Raw genomic sequence first — 23,370 nt, forward strand, 5'->3', positions numbered from 1 at the left:
AAGCCATAAGTCCAAGCCTGCTTTATTTTCCACTCAAATAAGATTGAAAGATACATATCTCAAGTAAATTAGTTTGCCTAGCTCTAAGCATAAAACAATACAAATAAATCTTAATCAATTAAACATAATGTTTCTAAATATCATCATAGTAATCCTTTAAACAGATGTAACTAGAGAAAACTGGAGCATTCATTTACCATGCCTTGGTAAAATTCACAAATGAGTAATTCTTGTCAAGTCGCCTTGAAGCCGACCCACCGCCCAGGGTGTGGCCCCAATAAACCCAATGCCACCTCATCCCTCAACGTACGTTATGATTTCCAATAGATCTTAGAGATTAAATTCTAATTTAAGAGCTAAAACGAGATAAATACCATCGTCTCTGGTAGAAGAATAAAGCATCACATCACTTTCACATCAGAGCTCCAGTTCTCCACAACAGTAATTACTCATTTCAGTACAATCCAGGAAAGGCTGAATTCAATCATCCAAACCAAAGAATCAGAACAGTGCATTAATAAGATAAAGTAGTTCTACCAAAAAAAAAAAAAAAAAAAGATAAAGTAGTAAAGAAAAGAGTTACGTATTAATACATATATGCAATATTTTAATAGTATTAACGATATCAAATAAATAAATAAATTGGAACAGAGGATCTCAGATGGTGCCAGAGAGCTCGTGAATTGTGGATAATAAAATGATGGTCGTACTGAACTCACTTTTGGATGAATACCCCCTTAAAAAATGAAGGTAGGTTACTGTCCCCCGAGTAATTCGCTTCATGGGCCCAAATTTAAGTGGTCGGTGTGTTTGGACCCATCCATGTACTTAGATCCAAATATTTACAGTCGTCCATTGGCTCTGATCATTAATGGCTATGATAAGGATGATGGTTTTGGCCTTTTGGTTTATGGTGTACTGCACTAATGGTGTCTCTTTCGCACGGTACTGAATCGGGCTTTTAAATTTCGAACTTTTTATACTGACGCCACCTGGGGAACCGTGGCTTCGAGGGAAAGTAGCAGAAAAGCCAAAGAATGGGAGGAGAACGGGGAGATTTGAGCTGTGCTTTGGAGGAATCTCGCATCTAAAAGTATTTTTTTTCTTCTTTTAATTCTTGAAATGGCTACTTTACAAAAGGATACCTGGTGGAATGACATCCAATCAGCAGTATGGTTGGTCACTTAACTGATCACACATAAAGTGATGAGTGATTTAAACCCCTGAACATCCGCCAGCACAAGAAGATTAATGTCTTGGTGCTTAGTTCCTGTGGTAATTCATAAGATAACTGTTCTAAAATCTCCTTCCAAAACAATATTGCATGCCCATAAATACAAAGTTGGTAGAAGCCTGTCTCTCCAATACAATTCTTAATTTGGCCAATGAAACTGTCATGTCATACAATATGGATTCACAAGCTATCATCATGGATGATCGGGGTTACGAATAATAAAGCCAGCTTTATACGCTGCCCTAATTTTTTTACATTACCATCGAAATTTATTTTGAGAAAAAGTAGAAAGTGAGCTCTTCAAAGTGAAGTGATTTTCCTATTTTCCTTTTTTAGTGTCATAACATGGAATACCCATAAATCTACATTCTTAGAAATAAAACACCATGCATATCAGCATAAACTAAGAGGTCAATGTTGACCCGAATTGACATAAGAGAGTGGAAAAATCTTTCATTAGGTCCCATTACAGCAAGCTTTTCAGTAGCCAACATAATGTTAGGCTTTTAGCTCTCAAGCTCAATTGGCACGGAATTAGTATGAATTGAAGTCTGCCGTGGCTTCACGGTTGGTGTGTTTGTCTTGGTCATACTTTCTTATCCAGCACGCAACATTAGAAACGATGCATTAGGTGTTAGGTCTCATGGGGCCAAATATTGGGACAAGGGATATGGGTTCCTTGAAGTCATGTGAATCGAGTTCCTCACCTTTTAAGTTGGAAAACTACCTTTCCTGCTTTTTTAATAATAGTTTTCTTCTCTATTGTTAGGTTACATACGTAGCCACCAAGAGGAGCTATGCTAAACTACATTATATCAAATCTTGAATAATATCATATCAAATCTATTTAACTTTACTAATGTAATATAGACTATAGATGTTTATTTTTTTAAACATATAAAGCAACAAGAAAGAACCAAGAGATCAACCAAAATATGAGTATATTTACCAAGTTTGAAGGAAAGAGGAAACTTTATCCCGTGTGTGAATTAGTCAAGCATGAATACTTGGGATACAATGCCTAGGGCTCAACTTTGACACTTCCTCATGTTACAAATAAGGGTATAACTTGTAACAGCCAGGACTTCACCTAAAAGGATTTAGTCAAAAATATTATGTGGATTAATTTTTTGGTTCTGTATGAGATTCTATTTAGCTAAAAGGTACGCTCCTCATTTATTTAAGCCAATGTTTTGTCGAGCTAAGTGATCCATACAAATCTAATCATCTATGGTCAACTCCAAGAAATTCATGCTATGATACCTCATTGTCCTCATATATTATAGACTAAGTTTACTCTGATACTAATTTTAATAATCTAGGATCTCGTCCAAAAAAATCTATCAGGAGGTTTGCCAGTCATGTATAAATATACAAAATTTTGCCAGCAAATAACTGATATGAAACTGATATATACTTGCATAGATCCTTATATAGCTACCGGACATTGCTGAATTTACAATATATTTGTTAAATAAATATATAAGGTGGAAGTATCTAAGTAGATGGGATCATAGCCCCATCTTACCAACAATCAGCTCAACCAATAACCATGCAACCCTTTCTATTTGACCTGTAATACACATTTCATTGTTTAATGCAATTTAGTGGGCTTATGAAAATTCTTTTGTCGTATTTAAGCTTTCTAAAATGGAAAACTTGTCTTCCTGTATGTATGGACATGGAATGACTCATAAATGTAAGCGGGCTCACATGCCAGCGGTCAACCAACATTCAGTGAACGGATGCCGATGGCTTGAGACAACAAAAATTTGTCATCATTGAAAATTGGCTTCTTTTTTCAAATCAGGGAGAGAGGGAGGGAGGGATATTGATTTGGTTTTTTTTTTTTTTTTTTTTCTTTTTTTTTTGAGATTTCTTTTTCTTTTTTTGGGTAAAAGAGAGATTTCTTTGGTTTATTGGCCTTGTAGGGAATGGTGACAGCATGCACATATATTCTGAATGGATATGAGTCAAATAACTTCGAGGGTAGAAACTTTTTTTTTTTTTTTAATTTTTTAGGGGCAAGTAAGATATATGAGTTTCCAGATCTGTGTTGAACATTTGGGTAGCCTTGATTGCATCATGCTCTAAGATAACCTGCCACACTCTTATTACGAAACTGCCGGAAAATCACACAATGTTTAAGTTTCATGAGGAAATTTTGACTTGGATTACAATTCCTAGCGGCATGAACCAACTCTCTCCATTCAACTCTAATTTAGTATATTTATGCTTACATAAGGGATATTTTGGCAAAAATAAATCCAACAGCAGCAAGGTAATTTTTATTTTTATTTTTTTATTTTTTGATGGTTCTATCTGCATAGCTGCTCAAGGTATTATCCATCTTTTCATCTATTTTAATTAGTATCTGGAACATATGTGGCATGTTTGTGAGTTTTTTAATATACATTAAATTTGAGGTTTTCGAATAGCATTGGATAGCAACTTTGCTATATTAAGTTATGGTAGGAAAATATGCTTCTATAAAGACCCCAACACATGAAGCTTTAGAAGTCCAATTCACATGAAATGCTTTGGGCTACATACATTTGTCTCCAAGGCTTTATTGTTATATATATATATATATATATATATATTTAGTTGAAAAAAATTAAATTTTAGAATAAAAATGAGAGTGAGTGACTATCATTTCAACTGTTTAATTGAACAGAATTTTATTTTCATTTCGATATATGTTTGGTTGGAAAGAATTAAATTTTAGAATGAGAATGAGAGTAACTGTCATTCTAATTATTTGATCGAAAAAAATTTTATTTTTATTTCGATTTTAAAAGAAGATTAAAATATCTCAATCTCTAAAATTTTTAATCAGATTCTGTTTTCATTTCGATTTAAAAAAAAAAAAAAATATCTCAATCTCTAAAATTTCAAATCGGACTCCAACTTAATATTTAAATTTTATTTTAATTTTGATTCGATTACAAATCAAATATGTTGGAGAATATTATATTTTTAAATTTCATTCCAGCGGTAAACCAAAAATATCTTTGGTATTTGGGCATAAATATGGTTGTGTACAGACCTCGTCAATCCTAAGTACGTATCATCATGAGGTGTCGGTCGTTCATGGCCATCCGGCATAATAACAGACGTTTTTCCGAAGGGTCCCACGCGGTCAAATTTTTCACCCTTCTGGCGCGCAAAAGAGTTCAGTGCGGATCGGACAACCACCACCAGCTGGTGACTTTCTTTTTAGCCATGTAGGGGGGAGCTTGGAAAGACAAGCCAGGTGGGTCCGATAGGCCCAAATGGCCGAACCCAGTCCAGATTTAGCAGGTTCACCCCTCTCTCTCTCTCTCTCTCTCACATGCTATCTCTTTCTCTGCTCTCTTCTTCTTCTTCTTCTTCTTCTTTTTTTTGCATGTTTGAGAGAGAGAGAGAGAGAGAGAGAGAGGGAGAGATTGTACGACATCATCTGCTTTCTTTCTTGCACAATGTTTGCTCTTTTCTTTTCTTTGTTCCCCCACCCTTTTTTTTTTTTTGGTTGAGATAAAGCTTAGATACGGAGGACCGACAGAGCAACGTGATAGATGGAGGTGGTCCTCCCTTGTGAACCCACATGTTACAAACTTGATCAATTGCTCGAGGGTGGTTTGCTCATCTTACAGTGGACAAGATATTGTGGATTGATCCATCAACACTGGGTGGAGGAGGGACGAAGGGAGAGAGTGCCTCATTAGCACATGGACGAAGAAAAATGCTTTGGGGTGCCACTTAACTAAAAAGTGGCTTGAGTTTACCTAATGCTCGCATTGCAACTCACAACCCAACAACACCCAATATATTGAAGCAATTTTTGAGAGTTACACCAATCCCTAACTCTTCTCATGCTAATCTCGTTCAATCGATCTGACACCTTCTAAATATTAGCAACACACAGAATGCTATGTGATCCACTGTACTGTTTGCCTTCCGATAGATGTAAAGAATCTATTGCATGCACCAGGTGCAAGTGACCAAGCAAATCTCGAAGCATATGCACAGTGCATAGGGTGCAATTGGGAATTTGTGAATACAAGGATAGAATGGCATGCTATCCACTGTGAGATTTGATGCGGTCTAATTATTCTTGAAGCATGCAACATGGAGACGATAGATACGAGGGGCTTCCGAAAAGTATAAAATCAGGATAAATCTATGGATGTCAGAGAGCAATGGATGAGTACCAACAGATTGCATCCTTAATTCTGAACCCAATTGACCATCGTTCACGAGTCATCGGAATAAAATGTGTAATAGAATAATGGTGCCTTCCCAAGCCCGTTTCAGCTCTACTAATGTCACATTACTTACCCTAATCATGCACGAGAAAAATATAACCATCCACATTTCTTACCCTTATGTTCCTCCATCCCATGCCATCCATATTTCCCAAGCACATTGGCTAAAGCATAACCGAGAGATGGAACATGGAAGGCTTTAATATGTCTTTACTCTAGCATTTATTATTAAAAATGAATGTACCATGTTGTAGTGATAAAACTAAGACAAATACTAAAGATACGCCAGTTGATGTCACATGGTTGGTAGGTCTACGTTGTACACCAAATGGGAGCGACACACCAACCCCATGTATACGCCCTACCAAATCTGAGACACGAGTTCAATTGAATATTTCCTCGGGAAACTAGCCATACCCTTGTCTCTTTGGCCCAACAATGGTTAATGGTCCTGTGAAGGCACATGGATGCGTGCAAGCGACCCTTCTGACATCCCCAATGAAACGGACGTCGCTATCCCCCAAACGAGTAATGCCAGGGCCTAGGGTGTACGCGGTGCCCCTCCCTCTCTGGCCTAGGTTCCAGCTCACTTCTCTACCCTTTCTTCGTGCCATCATTGCCGCTTGCTTAGACCCTAGGCAGCGAGAAGAAAATAGCACGACGATGGTACAGTGGCCATCTGGATGAAGCACGCTTGCATGCAATGTTGCGCCTGTCCATGGGATAGCCTCGGTTTTGATCTTTCATCACTGCACCTGATCAACCTATTAGTCGAGACAACACAAAATTAACAAGACGATGTTATTTAAATTTTTTAATTATATATAAAACTTAGATTGAAATTATTTTTCGAACTTCAGGCCAGAGTTAGACCCAAATATTTTTAAAAAATTTAAACTCGAGTCCAATTGAACTAATCCGATTGACAAGAGTGATACAAACCATATAATAATCGAACAAGATATCAGTAGTGCGAATGGTGCTATGGATGTGGCCGTCATTGTGGTCGAGTGGGGGCATGGGGGAGGCAACAAAGATTAAGATGGAGAATGAGCGAAAGACGAAGTGGATGGTGCGGAAGAGGCTGCCAGCCTAGATGAGTGTTTGCATTGGAAGAGTTGGAGGATGATGGGAAAAGTGAGGTAGAAGATAGAAGCTATGGATCTCGAGTGCATGAAGGCAAGCAATGAGGACCGCAGGAGGGGTAGAGAAAATAGAGGGCTGCTAGTGGCAGAGGAGGTTGAGGTGGGTCCAAGAAAAGGCGGAGCGAATGAGGGTGGAGATGGCAGCAAGGAGAGGTGGGTCTTTGGAGAGGAGGAGGGTATGGGGTGTGGTGGGGGGTGAGGGTCGAGCATCGGAGGCCAATGAACTTGAAGAAAAAATTAAATTTGTGAACAAATTAAAACAAGAGAGGATCATAGAACTACTTGAATAGGAATGCTGGAAAGAATCCTTGGAAAGGCCTTTGCAATACTTCAATCAATGAGTGATCGATCCAGAGAAGAGAAACCCTAATTCGTTTAGTGAATGGGCTACACGAGAGCACAATGGCTTAATTAACAGGTCATGAACGGACTTGAGCTTGAGATCGGATTGGGCTAATGACACACCAAGCTCGGCACGAAAATCAAATGGGCTGTACATCTTAATCCAAATTTGGTCCAAATTTATCCGAGCTTAGCCTAAAGCCCGACCCAAAATCAACCCAATCCAATGGGCTTTTGACTGTCCCAAGTTCAATTCCAGCTATATTCATAAATCAGATTCACTTTAAGGGGGTGTTTGGTTCGCAATCAGAATCAGAATGAGAATGAAAATCGAAATGTCTTGAAATCGAAATCAAAATTGTCAAATCTCCCAAAGCATTTGGTTCATGATCGAAATTGGAATCAGAATTGGAATGAAAATTTGAATCTATAGAGGAGAGTAGGAATTGAGTTCTATATAAATTGAACAATTCTTATTCTATCTCGGAATGGGAATCGGAATAGAACTCATTCCAACCAAACAGTTGGAATGGGAGTCATCCATTATGATTCTAATTTCAGACCCCCACTCTCCCCAACCAAACACCCCTTGATATCATTTGAAATAATCCAAACCTCACATAAAAAAACTAACTGAAAAATATTAGTTAAATTCCTTGGATCCTATTTGGGATTGCTATTGGCAGTAGAATTTTTAGAGCTTTTAGAAGTAGAGCTTTTGAGAAGTAGAGTTTTTATAAAAAGCTATTTGTTGTTTGATAATAACGTTAATAAAGTGCTTTGAAACTTTAACATATATCGGATAATTAAAATAAAAAAATATTTTTAATATGATAAAGTGATAATAAAAAATATTGAATAGTATTGTATGGTAGAAAATAATGAATTTTTTATCGATTTATGATTAATTTTAAAAAAATTATCAAAATAATACCTTCTTAAAACTATTTACCAAAATACTGTCCAAAGAAAAGTCGCCTTTTGATATGGCGACTTTCTATACAATCTCACCAATCTGACCGCCAGCTAGGGGATAGGTGGATCAGAGAATGAGTCACTCTTTATAAGATGACTCTATAAATCGCCCAGTCACAGGGCGACTTTATATATTATCTAACATTATATATTGTTATATTATTATATTATAATGTAATATAATAATATATTATATTACATTATATTAATATATATAATATATAAAAATATATTATACTATTATAATATATTATATAATAATATATTATAATATAAATTATAATATAAATTATAATAATATATTATAATAATATATCTATCTTGTCTTCGGTTGTTCTCTTCTATAGAACGCTTTAAGAATTATGCAGGAAGACATGGATGTATGTATTGTTATAAAAAAAAAAAAGTCTAGAATACACGGTGTGCGTTTTTATGAAAACAAAAATGAAAACCGATCCCATATCGAAATTGATGACCAAGAGATGGCATGAAGAGGCTTCCATCAAGGTTCTAAATATTGGTACCGAGCACCATATACTTTTTTCATTAGAATGCTATAGTACTGATACAGATAGTATGTACTGACAGCTACTGACAATACAATACTGCTGATATGCACCGGTACAAACCGGTACAGATCATTTTCTAGTGGTACAGCTGATTTTAGCATCACAGCACTCGCATTGGTGCCAGTTTTATGTTGGAATTGTATGGTGTACTGTTTGTACCTTCCTGTTCTGATGGTTTTTAAACAATTATTTTCATTACTCTAGATTAGTTTTAGAAAATAATACAGAAATAGATTAGAATTGGGTGAATAAATACTTGGTGCTTTTGAGTTCTTATTTGACCATGGGATGCCTTCACTTCAGAGGTAAATATCAAAAAACAGCAATAAGAATCATGGTATCACAAACAATGTTTGGCAACAATATTAATGGTCTGGACAAACAAAACAAATGTGGCAAACATAAGAATGTTTAGATAGACACATGAAGAGACTAGAAGGACAAAGAATTTGTAGAGAAGCCCTAGAAGCTGTGTAAATGAGGGAAACAGTGATGAAGAACCTAATGTGATGTTTGGACATGTGTAATGAAATCCCAGCTGGTGATATGCACTTGGGCTTAGAGTTGTCATAAGGGCTGGGAACATTAGGACAAAGCCAGACTCATTCTGTGGAAATGCTTCAAAATTGGGGCAAAACAAGATGATACCAATTTTGATGGTCCACTTATTTCAGATATTCAAATCGTCCGGCAATTTGATTTATTTTCTGCTTTACAAAATTTGAACCTTGCCATACTTGAATAGATAAACTATTTTTTTGATTTGCTGATTGGCTGAGTTGGTAAAGTCACTGGATGTGGGAAACTAATGAGCTGGGTTTTCTTCTCATCTTCACCCAATTTCTGCCATGCATTCTCCTATCCTAGTTATTTCAGGAAAGAAAAAGGCTACTATTTTATGATTATTATTATTTTTTTTTATACATCTTGATTGGTAATAAAAGATCTTCTATGAAATAAAGGTTACAACACAACTTAGAGATCAATGAGAAACAACATCCATAATATATAATGTTCTTTAGATATGCTGCCGAGTTCCAGCGATTTGACATTTCTATATTCACATTTTTGTATCAACATTGTGCACTGGCACTCTATAAAGCAAACACTAGAACTGATTCTCTAAAAGGTAGTAGGGTTTTGCCATCCATTGATAATTCTAACCATGCATTTTGATTACATTTAAGATGGTTCTATTTACGCAGCATATTTGCAGTACCAACTATTTTTGGCCTCAGTGCTAAGGATGCAAATGGATTGGAGAAAATCCAAAATCTAAACCGATTCAAACTAAACTAAAGAATTGGATTGGATTTTTGGACTTTGATTTTAGATTTGAAGTCAATTTTTAAAAATTTTAAATTTTAACCTTGAATTTAAATTTAATGTTATAAAATCCAAATTCAATCCAAAATTCAAACTATGAGTCTAAACCAAATCTAATCCATTCTTTTAGTTTGGATTTTTAGATTATATATATATATATATATGTGTGTGTGTGTTTCAAATTTAATTTTTTTTAAATATCATAGAACTTATTATATTTTGATGATGTAGTTTTTTTTAAAAATCTAGAACTCATGATTTTTACATGATGCTATTATGGCGTAACTTGGTGAGATCCTTGATATTGAAATTTATATTTTTTATTTCTCATCCATCGTATTATAATATCAGTTGTTAGATGTAGGATGATATTATAGAGTACCTATAAATAGTATATATTTCGAATTCATATAACTTACTGTTGAATTATGATCCAAATTACAGCTTAATGTACGTAAAAGTCCAAAAATTCAATCCAATCCAATCCGAATTTTTCGGACTAGATTCGATTGAACTAGTAGAGTATTTGATTCGATTTTGGAGTCAAATTTTCAAATCCAAAATATTTTGAATTGGAATTAGATTTATATATAATCCAATCCAATCTATTTCATTTACACCCCCTACTCAGTGCATATCAAAAGGTGGAAAGAAGGAAACAAAAACTTTCCAACAGAGATAAGAAGAATGCTATGGAAACATTCAAAAGCAAAACCCAGAAGAAATAAAACAGCTGATCAAACTTCAAATCTCCCATGCCAAGGAACATCTGTCATTTCCTACTGAATCCCACACCAGTACTCACTCACCTACACTAAAAAATTTTGCATGACTTCATGCAATAAATATGGCATAAAAACTGTCAACCCCTCCAACAGCCCAATAAATAAAAGGGTAAATTTAGCAATATTATCAACATCTACATCCACAGAGTAACCAAAAGAAAATATAAACACACTAATAACCAAAAAAAAAAAAAGGAACAAATCCAACATAATTAGAATAGAAGAGAATACCAAAGATTATAAAAAAAGAAAAAGAAAAACTGACTCATTTTGAGGAAACGTAACCCAGAATTGGGAGAGAGCTCCACGGGGCCTCTTCTGCACCCCTCTCCCTCGATACTCGGGCCTTTTCTTTTCGTGACCTTAGACTTGATGATCGTCTGGGACACGATAAGAGGGAAAAGTTCTCGTAGTCCGATGCTCTCTAGCACACTGGCCCACAAATAGCATCCAGGGGATTTCCCTATGTCCATGAGGTATAGAATTTTCCGCCGGACTACCAAAAGGTAGCTCAATAACAAGCGTGCTTCCAGGGGTCCGTACTTCGTCGAACTCGGTGGGGACTTCCTTCGAACGGTAGGTAATGAATGCTTGCTTTAAATTCTTAGACGATTGCATGGCCGATTACCTGCTAAAGTTTTTCATTGTTTTGAGATCAATTTTATTTTATTCTGACAAGTTTGTGGGTTTGATTCGAGATAGAGTTGGTAAAATACGATGTCTGATGCAATCGAGCCTGTGATTCATATCATCTGTTATTCTTTATTCTATTAGGATATGGTGGTTCTTCTGGTGGGTTTCCCCTTCTTGCATCAGAAAAAAACTTCCCGTTGAAGCTTATGGCTTGGTTATTTGTGATTCATGAGATTTTGAATGCATTTCAAGGATGAAGTGTGATCATCGTGGAGGTTGTGGAAAGGAAAAAACTAAGATGTGGTTCATTAGAGTGTGAAAGGTTTGCTTCAATGGAACTTTCAAAAGATCTTCTTTGGCTGTGCTATAATATTGGATTTTTGGCATCATTATTGGCGAGTTATTAGCACATCCATGCCTCATAACCTTCCATGAGTTTCATGTTGCTTGATTAGTTGGGAGTGCGAATCTTATTTTGAATTTACTACTAACAAGGAATTAATTAGGAAATGATACCTAAAACAATAAATGTGGTGCTAAAGAATAAAGAGAATAAGTGATTGAAGAGTCCTCTTTGAGCTGCCAAACGGAGTTTCAGTTTTTCAGCTAAAAAATGTGATTAGGTTTGAAAGCCTTTTGATTGACCCTGCCATGATTTTCTAATAGAAAATGTGGTGAAATTCAATCAAACATGTGGAGAATGAAGTATGAAATGTCACTGCATGACATCATGTGAGTATTTTAAGCTTTTCTTTTCTTTTTTTTTTTGTTGGGGGGGGGGGGGGGGGGGCGCGGGGGTGGGTTTGACATATGAGAAGAATTATAGAAAATGATATCATGTTATCATTTCATAGATCTCCTTTAAGAGATTGGCGTATATAACAACTATAGGGCCCACAAGAAATTTGAGTATATGAGTGCACATGAGAGAGAGAGAGAGAGATCAGTTACAATTTGTTGGCATAACTCAAAGAAATTCTTCATTCTCAACTATGAACAGTTTATCATTATCCCTAATCACTTCAATGGAGTCAATTTCTGCTCCTTCTTCATTTGTTATAACTGTGCGATTTGCAACAACTCCAAACTTCTCCCCTGCCAACAAATAAGAAACTCCATTTTCAGTTTTATACAGACTAGACATTCTTGAATACAATAAATATGCATTGCTAATGATTCCAACAAGATAAGATTTGAATTATATATGGACTATGTGGTTTGTCCAATAGAAGTAATAGTGATAATGCAAAATGATTGGTGGTTTTTGTGATTCCCATAGCACGAAATAAGAAACATATACATACCAGCAATTTCTTTGAGATCTTCTATCGTATTTGGCAAGTTTATCAGCTTCCCAGCTTCTGAGCTGGAGTTTCTGAGAAATGGATGGCCTTTGTATATGCTAACTCTTGGATAAATTCCACCTCTTGTGCCCCACTTCGTCATATGACTTTTTTCCTCTGAAACCTTTATTTGCTTAAGCTCTTCGTGGGATTCTAGTATTGCTATTGGATAACCAACTTCTCTCTTTTGTACCAGCTCTTGTATATCTGCCTCAGTCATTTTTCTTGTTTCCAAACTGCTGAGATTGATGTTTTCTACATTGGCGCCGTTCATGACCAACAACTTAATCATGTCTGTGTGGTTTTCAGCAAATGCTGCTTGCAGGGGAGTTAGTCCTTCATTATTCTCTGAATTTATGTCTAAACCATGTTTTAACAACTCCTTTATTGTAGAAAGATCATTTCTTTTTGCTGCAAGGACGAGAAGATTGCCACCGATGTGGGGATTGGAGATGCATGCATAATGGTACAAGATGTTGAAAATTTTGTGATGCTTTCCAGTGATGGCGAGCCATAAGGGAGTATTTCCATCCATATCTGTTAGCATTATATCAGAAATGGAAAGGAGAGAAATCAATGCTAAAAACATTTTGGCAATTGCTTACCTTGTATGTTTATGTTGCTGGCATGCTTGAGTAAAACCAATACACAATCTTCATATCCCTTTGATGCTGCTATGTGCTACAATTTCAATATCATTAGAAATATGCTTCAAAAAGTTGCAACTGAAAAGTTCTACTGTAATCTAGGAGTAAGTGTTACATGAGCTTTGAGGATAGAAGTTTCAAGCTTCTTAATGCTGCTTAAGTAAATTTATCAATCATAGAAGAAGCAGATAGACATACGGTAGTCTTTACCATTGCTATCCCCATAGCCATTACATCTTTTCCCTCCATAATGTGCTAGTAATAGTGTTTAATGAAAGATAGTTGCGTCTAAACTCTGAACTACAGTTTAAAAAAAAAAATTCCATACATTTAACTCCTAACCATTAGCTTATAGCCAATACCTTCTATCGAATGATTATTGGATTATTGTTGGCTAAACCAACATTAATCTAAGGCTGCTTTTCCACTACCTGGTTCTGACATGTCCCGCACCTACAAGATTAATGATCTACACTGTCACCTCCTAGCTCTGCTTCATGTTAAGATCTCTTTTCCCTCCTCTAACATCAAGTCACCCCATTGCACTCCAAGTTCATCCTCTCTATTCTATTTCCCCCATCTTTTGATGCCTTCCAAGTTCCAACTAAATTCTCGGAACCCCTATTTGACAGTGTTTTGAAAAATGGTTGCAGTGTGCAAGTGGTCAAGGGACCTCATAGAGCATATATGGTATATGGTTGCATAAGAAGTTGGCATTCTACTTACAAATAAAAAAAAAAAAAATATTATTAGTAATAAAAACAAAAAGAATGATAGTAACATCTTGTAGAAGTATGAATAATAATAACAACTAGTAGTTAGTGTTTCAAACTTAGTATTCAACACCTAATAGCAATAGTTGTAACATAGTTAACATATTAACAATGATAAAATAACCATCTTATCCATATGCGGTCGAACAATGCTAAGTGGACCATCTTTTTCATCTGTATGTACTACTATGTAGTATAATTGCATAAAATAACGGCATACAGCCAATGCAGAATCGTCAGGGGACTGCACCTGCAGTGATCTGCATTGTGCGGCTGCATCCAGTGCATTTTAAAACACTATCTTTTGAGGTCATGGATATACTGGAGCAAATCATATCGTATTTTGAAATCATCCATATCCATTCACTGTTTAATTAGTTCTAAGTCCAAAATACTGGTCCCATTCCTTGTCCTCCAACCAGAGGTCTTTAAATTTTGGGTCTAAAGTCACCTACACTTGTTTGATACCAAGCTCACACTGCTTGACTTTATCTTCTTGTTATTATAGGTCATAGTCTGCCCTTTAAGGTGAGATTTGGGAGACTATGGCTAGCTTGGCAAGTGTGTAGGATTCCATGAGAACCTTCATACTTGTGGTGAATATTCAAGTCTCCATTTGCTTGATAGGACTAAAGCTAGCTTGGAAAACATCTGGTTTTTTATGGGAACCTTGTAGCCGTCCTTGTATCGTTGGTCAAGTTTTTGAGCACTCAATAGATCACTAGACACATGCATTTTTTTCATGTGTTGCATTGTTTTTTCTACCAATTATTATGCCATACTAGTAGTAAAATCTTGGTAATCAATACTTGTAAGGACTTGTGCGGCCGTGTATTTAGTCTCTTATCAACAATGTATGGGATAGATCTTGGGTATTTATATAGGGCCAAGGAATTCAAATAATATATTTTGCCTCCGGCTAATCTTTTAAGATGAGGTTTTTGGTTGTTATGAATGATATCAGAGCTGACCTAGCCCATGGCATTGTAGTGGGCCCATTGAGGCTGATCACGAGTCGATCATGATATCTATGAATAACTGTGATTAAATATGAATGGATTTGGACCCTTAGCCTCGTGAGGATGCTAGGGCTTAAATGGGAAGAGTATGTAAGAATCTGTATTGGCATGTATTTAGTCCCACATCGGCTATGTATTGGGTAGATCTTTAATACTTATACCGGATCAAGAAACTCAAAATAATACCTTCTAACTAGCCATTTGGGATGAGATCTTGGGTTATGACAAATGGTATCAGAATGGACCTAGCCCATGGGTATGTAGGCTAAGGACATTGCAACACGGGCCCATTGAGGCTGACTATGAGCCGATTGTGTTACTTGTGATTAAATATAAATGAATTTAGATCCTTAGTCTGGTGAGGATGCTAGGGCTTAAACAAGAAAAGTATGTGAGGATCTGTGCGGACGTATATTTAGTCTCACATCAGCCATGCATTAGATAGATCTTGGGTACCTATACAGGACCAAGGAACCCAAATAATACTTCTAGCTAGCCTTTTTGGGTAAGTTTCTGGGTTGTTACAATACTGATGGTAGTATCCTAGCAAAATTTAATTCTATTCTTCCTGTTGATACCTCAAGCTTGGACTTGCGAGTGTGTGCTTAGTTCTACATTAACTATGCACTGGGTAGATCTCGGATACATTTATCAAAGAATCCAAAAGCTAGTCTTTTTGGATGAGATCTTGGATTGTTATAAATAGTATTAAAGCGGATCCGGTTCAGATCATATGGACTAGGGGCCATTGTATCACGGGGCCACTTAGATTATCACAAGCTAATTATGCTGTTTGTGATTGGATTTGAATGGCCTTAGACCTTTAGCCTATCGAGGACACTAGGGCTTAAAGGGAGAGAGAGTATATGAGGATCTATGCAGACATATGTTTAGTCTTATATTGACAGTACACTGGTTAGATCTTGAGTACTCATATAGGATCAAGGAACCCAAATAATAACATTCAGCTAATCTTTCTGAGTGAGATCTTAGGTTGTTTACAAATAGTATCAAAGTGAATCTAGTCCATGGCCCATGCATACCAAGGCCACTGCAATATGGGCAAGAAGCCCAAATAATACCTTAAACAAGAGAAGTATGTGAGGACCCATGTGGGCACATATTCCTACATTGACTATGTAGTGGGTAGATCTTGGGTATATACATGGTCAAGAAGCCCAAATAATACCTTGCAACTAGCCTTTTTGGGTAAAGTCTTGGATTGTTACATTGTGGTTATGTGATGTGCAGTTGGTGATACATGCTAAAGAACATGCATGTGAAGTGTGCATTTAAGTGCAGGTATGGTGAATTTTGAGCTAGCTCTGGTGTCATTTCTCAAAATGTTCAGATGCTTGGAATTACATGTCCAAAATCATCGAGTCTATTTGCAGTATATGTTTCTAGTGACAATCACTAAATTAATTCAAGTCATTATATCTTGTCATATGTTGAGAGTTGTATATATTAATTCATTGTACCTGACAATTCCTTATTTAGTTCTGGAAGCAAATGATCTATTTGTGTGGAAATAGTTTGGTTAGATTTTACTATGTGAAATGCAATAAATAGCGGGGAAAAACATCAGGGAAAAGAGTTGGTCTAGTACAATACCAGCGGTGTTCTTCCTTTGGAGTCACCAATGTCAGGATCCATTCCTGCTTTAAGAAGTTCTTCAAGGAAGCAACTATTACCAGTAGCAGCTACCGTCAGGAGATTGCAAGGTATATTGGCTGCATCATATTCATCACTCTCTCCAAACAAATCCTCAATGCGTATGTTCTTAAATTCGATTTGATGCTGCAGAAAGCATGAAATTCTCATTTCAATTCTCCATGAGGCTTAACACTGTTTTCCAAGTACAGGAGCCAATAACTGTGATACACAAACCTGAAATCACCATATATGTTACCTTTAAAAAGTTCCTAATGATAACTACACTGTCTTCTTGTTTGGTTTGCATTGCTTCTCTAAGGGTTCTCTGCTTTAACCTTAGAAGCTGGGACAATGTTCTTGTCCGGAAAGTAAAATCTTGAGGTCTATCGCAGAGAGCACTGACTTCTCCAAATATGTCTCCTGTCCTTAGTGCTCCTAGCACTTGTTCTCTCTCATTGTCAAAGTGTATGATTTCCACTTCACCTGACACCACAACATAGACATCATCTGGTGCCTCATTTTGCATGATAACATCTTCTTTGGGTGGTATATACTCAGCCTTCATTTTTGTTACCTGATCCAACATCATTGAGATAAATAAACGACATTCTGTTTTCCTATTTAATTTGAATCAGAGAAAGATTCTAACCAGGAGCAAGAGCATTTCCTTTGAGATGCCTTTGAAGAGATAGACCTCCTTAATAACTGGTAGGAAGAGATGCTCACAGATGCTTTTGCATATAGAATTGGGCAGTTGGTCCATCAGTTGTTGTTGGTTCAAGCTCTCCGCTCTAAATCTAAGACACATATAGGCCAGTATCTGCTGCTTCAATCGTGGAGGTAGATGGTTCCGGCATACAAAGTTAGATGCAGCCTGTATACTATTCCTCTGCAATATAAACAAATGAGATCAAATTAAGAAAATTTAATCATTTCCCAATTATTTTAGTACATTCCTCAAATTAAGGTGACAAGTAGGTCAGGTTAGATTATGAATCGGGACATCACATATCCAATCCATTTTTTGATCAGGTCAAATAATTGAATCCAAGACTAAACTGTTTCTGGGGGGTGTTTTTGAGGGACTAAGCTGTTTCGAGCAGTTCAGACTTAAGGTTTGATTCACTGATTGGTTAGGTTTTTGGGATCAAATTGGACAAAAAGAATCCAAACACAAACCATAATAAAATATAAATAGGTTTGATTATATTATAGATATATTATACAAAAACATGACAATTAAACCATGTGTAGATGTTATCACAACTCATATATATAAGATTTGATTGAGGGCTACCATAAATTATGATCAACAAGAAAAATTGATGATTAACAACATAAAATTATTACTGAAGCAAATTAACTTCTAAAATATAAGAAATGTTGTGACATATATAGGGTATGTTTCAAGCTGGTTCAGGTTGTATCAGGTCAGAGTCAGGATGCTTGACAATGTAAATTCAATCCGTATTCTAAGCAAGTCGTGTTATCAAATCCAAGCCTAACCCAAATAACTTATGTTCGCATTGGATTATATTATTTTCGGATAGGTTTTGGATTGGAAGTGGGTTGTACTAACCTACTTGCAGCCCTACCTCAGATGTATGTTGTTTTTCGTTATGAAATCTGCCAAGAATCTAGAATAACCCATTGAGAATTTTCTCCCATTTCTGTTGTTTCTTTGTGCAGTTATGCTACAACTATATTTTGGGAATTATCTTTCATTTTTTACAACCCAGGATTTTCAGGCCTATTGGGCTACTCATGGAAGTATGACAGGAAAATGGTTAGGCTGAAGCATATCCTTACAAATTCCATCGTGCGACGTGTTCCTTCGACGACCAAATTTGTCATGTTTCCGATCAAATATGCAGTGAGGCCCAGGTTAAATAGCATGTAGAATATGTTGAAGACCATCTCCTCTGTGTTTACAGCATGGAGATCACCATAACCAACAGTGGTCATTGTGGTAGTGGACCAATAGAGGGCGGAGATATAACGAGTCCACAGGCTAGCTTCACGGAAATTTGGATTGACTGCTCCAATCCATGTCTTCCCCTGATGTGGATATCTGTCAGCTAGCAAATAGTAAAGGCACCCAGCACAGTGGACTAGAAAAAGGGTAACCTGCAAGCAGCAACAACATTTCATCATCTGTTCACAATCTATTTGGCAGTTAGGTTTTATCTAATTTATTTTTGCACATGAATCAAATCACTTTTTTCTGCCTGATGAAGTGACTACTCATGGAAGAGCAATATTATATTTGGTACACATTACATTTCATCAGCTGGCCAGTTAGTTTTCCTAATACCTGAACACGTTTCAGTACAAAAAGAAGCTTCTGCTTTTAGTTTCTGGTCAAGCACTTAAGCAGAGTACACTGACTAGATGAGCTTGAGTCAATGGTTGTGCACAATAATGCTGCATCTCATCTCATTCCAATATCCTTTTTACATTTAGTTTGTTTTAGTATGCTTCTTTCCAAGATGTAGAACAATTAAGAAGCTCTACTTACTGATAATAATCTCGCGCATCTTATCCAGAAATAACTGAACCTGATATCCTTTTCTAGCCTGCAAAGATATCCCAAAAAGAAATCACAGAACTTCATGCAGGACATAGTTGATAAAATTTTTACTAGACATTTATTGTTTCAAATGTGTTTGTACCTGGTGAAGAACTGCTTGACCTTCCTCAGACGCCAGAGTCTCAGCATGCCCAATAGGCTGTAAGAGACCCCTTCCTTGATCTCCCCAGTGATCAAATAACCCAAACCTTCAAATGGGATTGTTGAGGCCACATCCATGATGAACCATGTTGAGAGATACCTGAGAAATACCACAAAACAACCATTTCTGTGAAAGAGCTGGAATTTGGAAAACTGTGCATATCATGTCAATGGTAGTGCCTTTGATTCTAGAACAGAAGTCCAAATTATCCATATGATTTACCACCTTGGCTGGGTCTTAGACCTACTTTATATGAGGTCACTTTTGCATGTATTTTACATTATGTAGACCAGGGGATGGAACAACAAACTTAAGCATACATGTTATCATGTATGTGGGTTTGCAAGGAATATTTAGTGGGACCCCTAAAAGGGAAAATTCTACTACTGATGATTGTTAAGAGAACAGAAACCTTTTGCTTGCAGAATGGCAGAGGATCTTCTTAGTTTTCAAAATCCCTGTAAATATATATGGTAATTGCATTATAATTTAAAATAACTGCTCAGTATCTTTTGTATACAGGAGAATCTTTTATTGAGCTAGTGAAATATAAGCTGTCTAAGAATCCATGTCATTCAAAAGTGCTCTTCAGGATCTATATACATGTAATTTGACCACATAAATTTAGCTGTGCCGCAGGCAGAAGGGCTGGGAGAATCTACTGCTTCATAAGGACTAAACTAAGGTAACCAGCTATTTGAACACTGGCCTACTTTTGCATGGTGTATCTTAATTTAGTTCCATGTCTACAAAGCAGTACATTAGGACCTTTAATAGTTGATGCAAAGTACTTCTATCAGCAATATATCACTGTAAAACAAAATAAAAAACATGACAACAGAAAATTTGACAAGCTCCAAGAAAGTTACAGCATTAGCATATTGGTTCTTGATCTGGGATGAAGATCCACATGCTGCCCACATCCCAGATGCAAAAAAAAAAAAAAAAAGTCATCGGTGGGGGAGTAGACATTTAACTGTCTTTGAATGTAGCCTAGCTCAATAATTATTTCAGTACTGTTTTTGAGCTGTTGTAGCTGATATAGTTTTTCTTGACTGAAATGTTCATATATTACCCTTTACAACTCTCATACTTTAATCATTCAAACTTTGAGCAATGCTATGATGACAAACACTATGATAGACAAGCCCTCACAACTTGCCGGCAGGGGACCGCCAGGCTTGTGATCCTTCCTTTCCAAAATGGGAAAGTGGTTAGGATTATGGCTCATACCTTTTGCCATCATATTATTACTAAAAAAAATTTCATGCTTTCTTGATATGCAAAAAACACCCTGTAACTGTAGCTGTCCCTTACTTTTCCAATGAATTGAATAAGTTATCCAACACATCTCACCAGAGTGAGTTGCTACAAAGCCTCTCCTAAAGAGATTGAATTGGGATAATATCATCCTACATGGCAGGATAGTGCTATATATCAAACTTATATGTGATCTTCTGTATAAGCACTCGATTAAGTGCCTGGTCTTGTATTGACCACAAGTCAGTGACAAAAGCTATGGGCAGACGTCCTTGTTGACCACCATGCCAACCACATATACTGTGATCTGACAAATCAATGTTTTGTGGGACCCATCACAAAGTCGGCAGGCCCCAATGTCTGATGATGTCTCAATGGAGCACTGTTAGATGATTGCAGAATGTTCAGTACAGGTTGCTATAGGATATTCCTACCCATAAAATACAAGAAGACATGTCATAGAAGTGGTTGCTCAAACTTGTTGTCATCTTATAAAAGAGGGATCAAAGTTTTGCCTCCCTTTTTTCTTATTTTCTAATCCATCCGAGTTGTGTCAAAATATTAATCAGTTCATTCTCCCATCCATAGAGATGTTAGGTGTTACCAAACAAAGAAAAAAACGAAATATTGAGTAATTTGTGTTCAAGAATTCTTTTTTTAAAAAAAAATTCACTTGTTTGTGTTGTAGTGAACATCCTTGGGGCTCAAATTGAAATTTAGTAGTTCAGGATGCAGATAATATTGTTTATAACATGTTCTCTAGCTATGTAAAGCCAGAAAGCATGAGCTAAATATACATATTTTAGCCTATATTTTATTATTTAGTCTTAGTTCCTATATTGGATCAAATGGACAAGGGGACTGGATTTTGCTGAATCCATTTTGTTCCCCGTTTAGAAGGATCTTATAGGCTCTTGAACAATGAACATGATAGACTATGGCTGAAGAAACAAACCTGATAGCAATCCTTTTGGGATCCCGGACAAGGAGTTGTGTTTTTGAGTCTATGTAAGCCAAGAAAAACGTCAGAACAATGTCGATGGCAAAAAATATGTCGATGATGCTGTCTGTGATGCAGAGAACTCCCTTTGGAGAAGAATTCATGAATGCAACCTCAAAGGGATAGACCCATGCAGAGTAAGCGACGAGGATCACCATGAAGGCTTCCCAGCACCTGAAAGAAACAAAATGTTGCAAAGAATATGTGTTACAGGTCCTCTGTATTTTTGACAAATTTTTTTACCTCACAAGAACACACTTAAATGCTGCTGAGATGAGAACTTGGTAGGTTCTGGTAGTTTTGAAGTAGTTTTTTTTTTGGTTCAAAAAATCACCCAGGCCTCTAGTTCTACATATGTCCTTCAATAACTATATAACTAGCTTGCTTGCATGTGCAGTTGACTATTTAGAGCATAAAGAATGAAGTTGTTTGCACCTATATCTGGAATCCATTGGGGAGACGATCCTCCCTCCGGATTCCGCCTGCGTCTGATTGTAACCTGGTGCACCCAATGGAGGAAGTACGACCTTCGAGAGGTTACGAAGATTGAATGATGCCTCAGGCTTTAATCTTTCATTTCCCCGCTTGCTAAAATTATTTGCTTCATTTGCACTCTCGAAGCTTGGACCATGCATCGGCTTCATCTTGCTCAAGGACCAATTCATCATCTGGCTTGCAGATGTTTCAGGAGCAGATGAAAATGAAATATAAAGTGTGGAGGAGCATGCCTCAAATAATAGAGGTGGGGAGCTGCAGGTGGGCCTTGGAGGGACCCATTATTACAGGGATATCTATGAATCATATATCTGCATTTACTAAGCATTGATTCTTATAGGAAATGTAGCCTGATGTGGTGGTTTAGGTGGGTAGGTTTGTATGGCAAAATGTCTGGCCTTATCATTTCTTTGGTATTACTATTTTCAACAGGATGTGCGAACCATGTCGGCTTTCTTTCTGCCAGGTCCACGTAAAAAGCTTGTTAAACACAAGAACTCTTTGAAGTGTATAAAAAGATTCCTGTTTTATCTTGGTTATTCATGTTGTTTGATAATTTTTGTTCTTTTTGAGTCTTGCTATAGAGAAATATCCCTGTCAAGATACAGTGACTCTGGCTGCCAACTTGAGACCATAAACCTTACCCGGAATCTTGAGCTGTGGATCAGGTTTAGGTCCAAAACTGAGAATGGATAGATCCTACGAAAGCGCACTTATTTGAATGCTTATCAAGTTTTATCACTATCTTGTTGCACTTTTCCAGGCCTTCTCTATGCTTTAGATTCTTAAGGGCAAAATAGAATAATAAAATGAGTTCAAAGAATCTCTTAGACATTTTCCTTTATTTTGGAAAAGATTTATTTCTATGATTGAATCAGCTTATGACAAGAAGCAGGGCAGCCCATGCAACAATCTCATTAGGAACATCAAATGAATGATTTGCATTCAAATAAAGTTAATTTATAAGCAGACTTCAGAAAAGATTAGTGATTAACTCCAGTGAAGGCAAATGATAAAGCTCTCTCAGCTCTTGCTAACAGGAACCAAGCAGGTATGGAGCAAGCAATTAGTATCCTTTCCTGTTTGAAGTCCTTACATTTTAGGCCAGTGAAGCATGCTACTGGACCTGAGGCCTTCTGCATTATAGCATGTGGCAACCTATTTTTCATATTTCAATAATAAATCCTAA

At 36.6% G+C, this 23,370-nt stretch overlaps 1 protein-coding gene and 1 long non-coding RNA gene across 5 annotated transcripts; one reads left to right on the plus strand and one right to left on the minus strand.

Moving 5' to 3' along the window:
* Positions 1–11,001: 11,001 nt before the first annotated feature.
* On the plus strand, positions 11,002–22,720 carry LOC114913868 (uncharacterized). Of its 4 annotated transcripts, XR_012136405.1 has the most exons (6): positions 11,002–11,199; positions 11,398–11,578; positions 12,796–16,762; positions 18,434–20,111; positions 21,765–21,970; positions 22,084–22,720. It is a non-coding gene; the product is annotated as an uncharacterized lncRNA (long non-coding RNA). The 4 variants fall into 4 exon arrangements; XR_012136374.1 differs by lacking the exon at positions 11,398–11,578 and having other exon boundaries at positions 11,004–11,203; XR_012136367.1 differs by lacking the exon at positions 11,398–11,578 and having other exon boundaries at positions 11,004–11,199.
* On the minus strand, positions 12,077–22,354 carry LOC105036922 (potassium channel AKT2). Its single transcript, XM_010912646.4, has 11 exons — positions 22,122–22,354; positions 21,642–21,860; positions 19,367–19,525; positions 19,213–19,270; positions 18,504–18,821; positions 17,344–17,583; positions 16,951–17,268; positions 16,653–16,838; positions 13,205–13,280; positions 12,561–13,136; positions 12,077–12,351 (listed from the first exon to the last, which is right to left on the minus strand). Exons 1-11 carry the CDS (start codon positions 22,352–22,354, stop codon positions 12,224–12,226), a joined length of 2,511 nt encoding a protein of 836 aa, XP_010910948.1. The 3' UTR covers positions 12,077–12,223.
* Positions 22,721–23,370: the final 650 nt, after the last annotated feature.

The sequence above is a fragment of the Elaeis guineensis genome, chromosome 1 (genome assembly GCF_000442705.2).
Source record: "Elaeis guineensis isolate ETL-2024a chromosome 1, EG11, whole genome shotgun sequence".
Classification (NCBI taxonomy): domain Eukaryota; kingdom Viridiplantae; phylum Streptophyta; class Magnoliopsida; order Arecales; family Arecaceae; genus Elaeis; species Elaeis guineensis.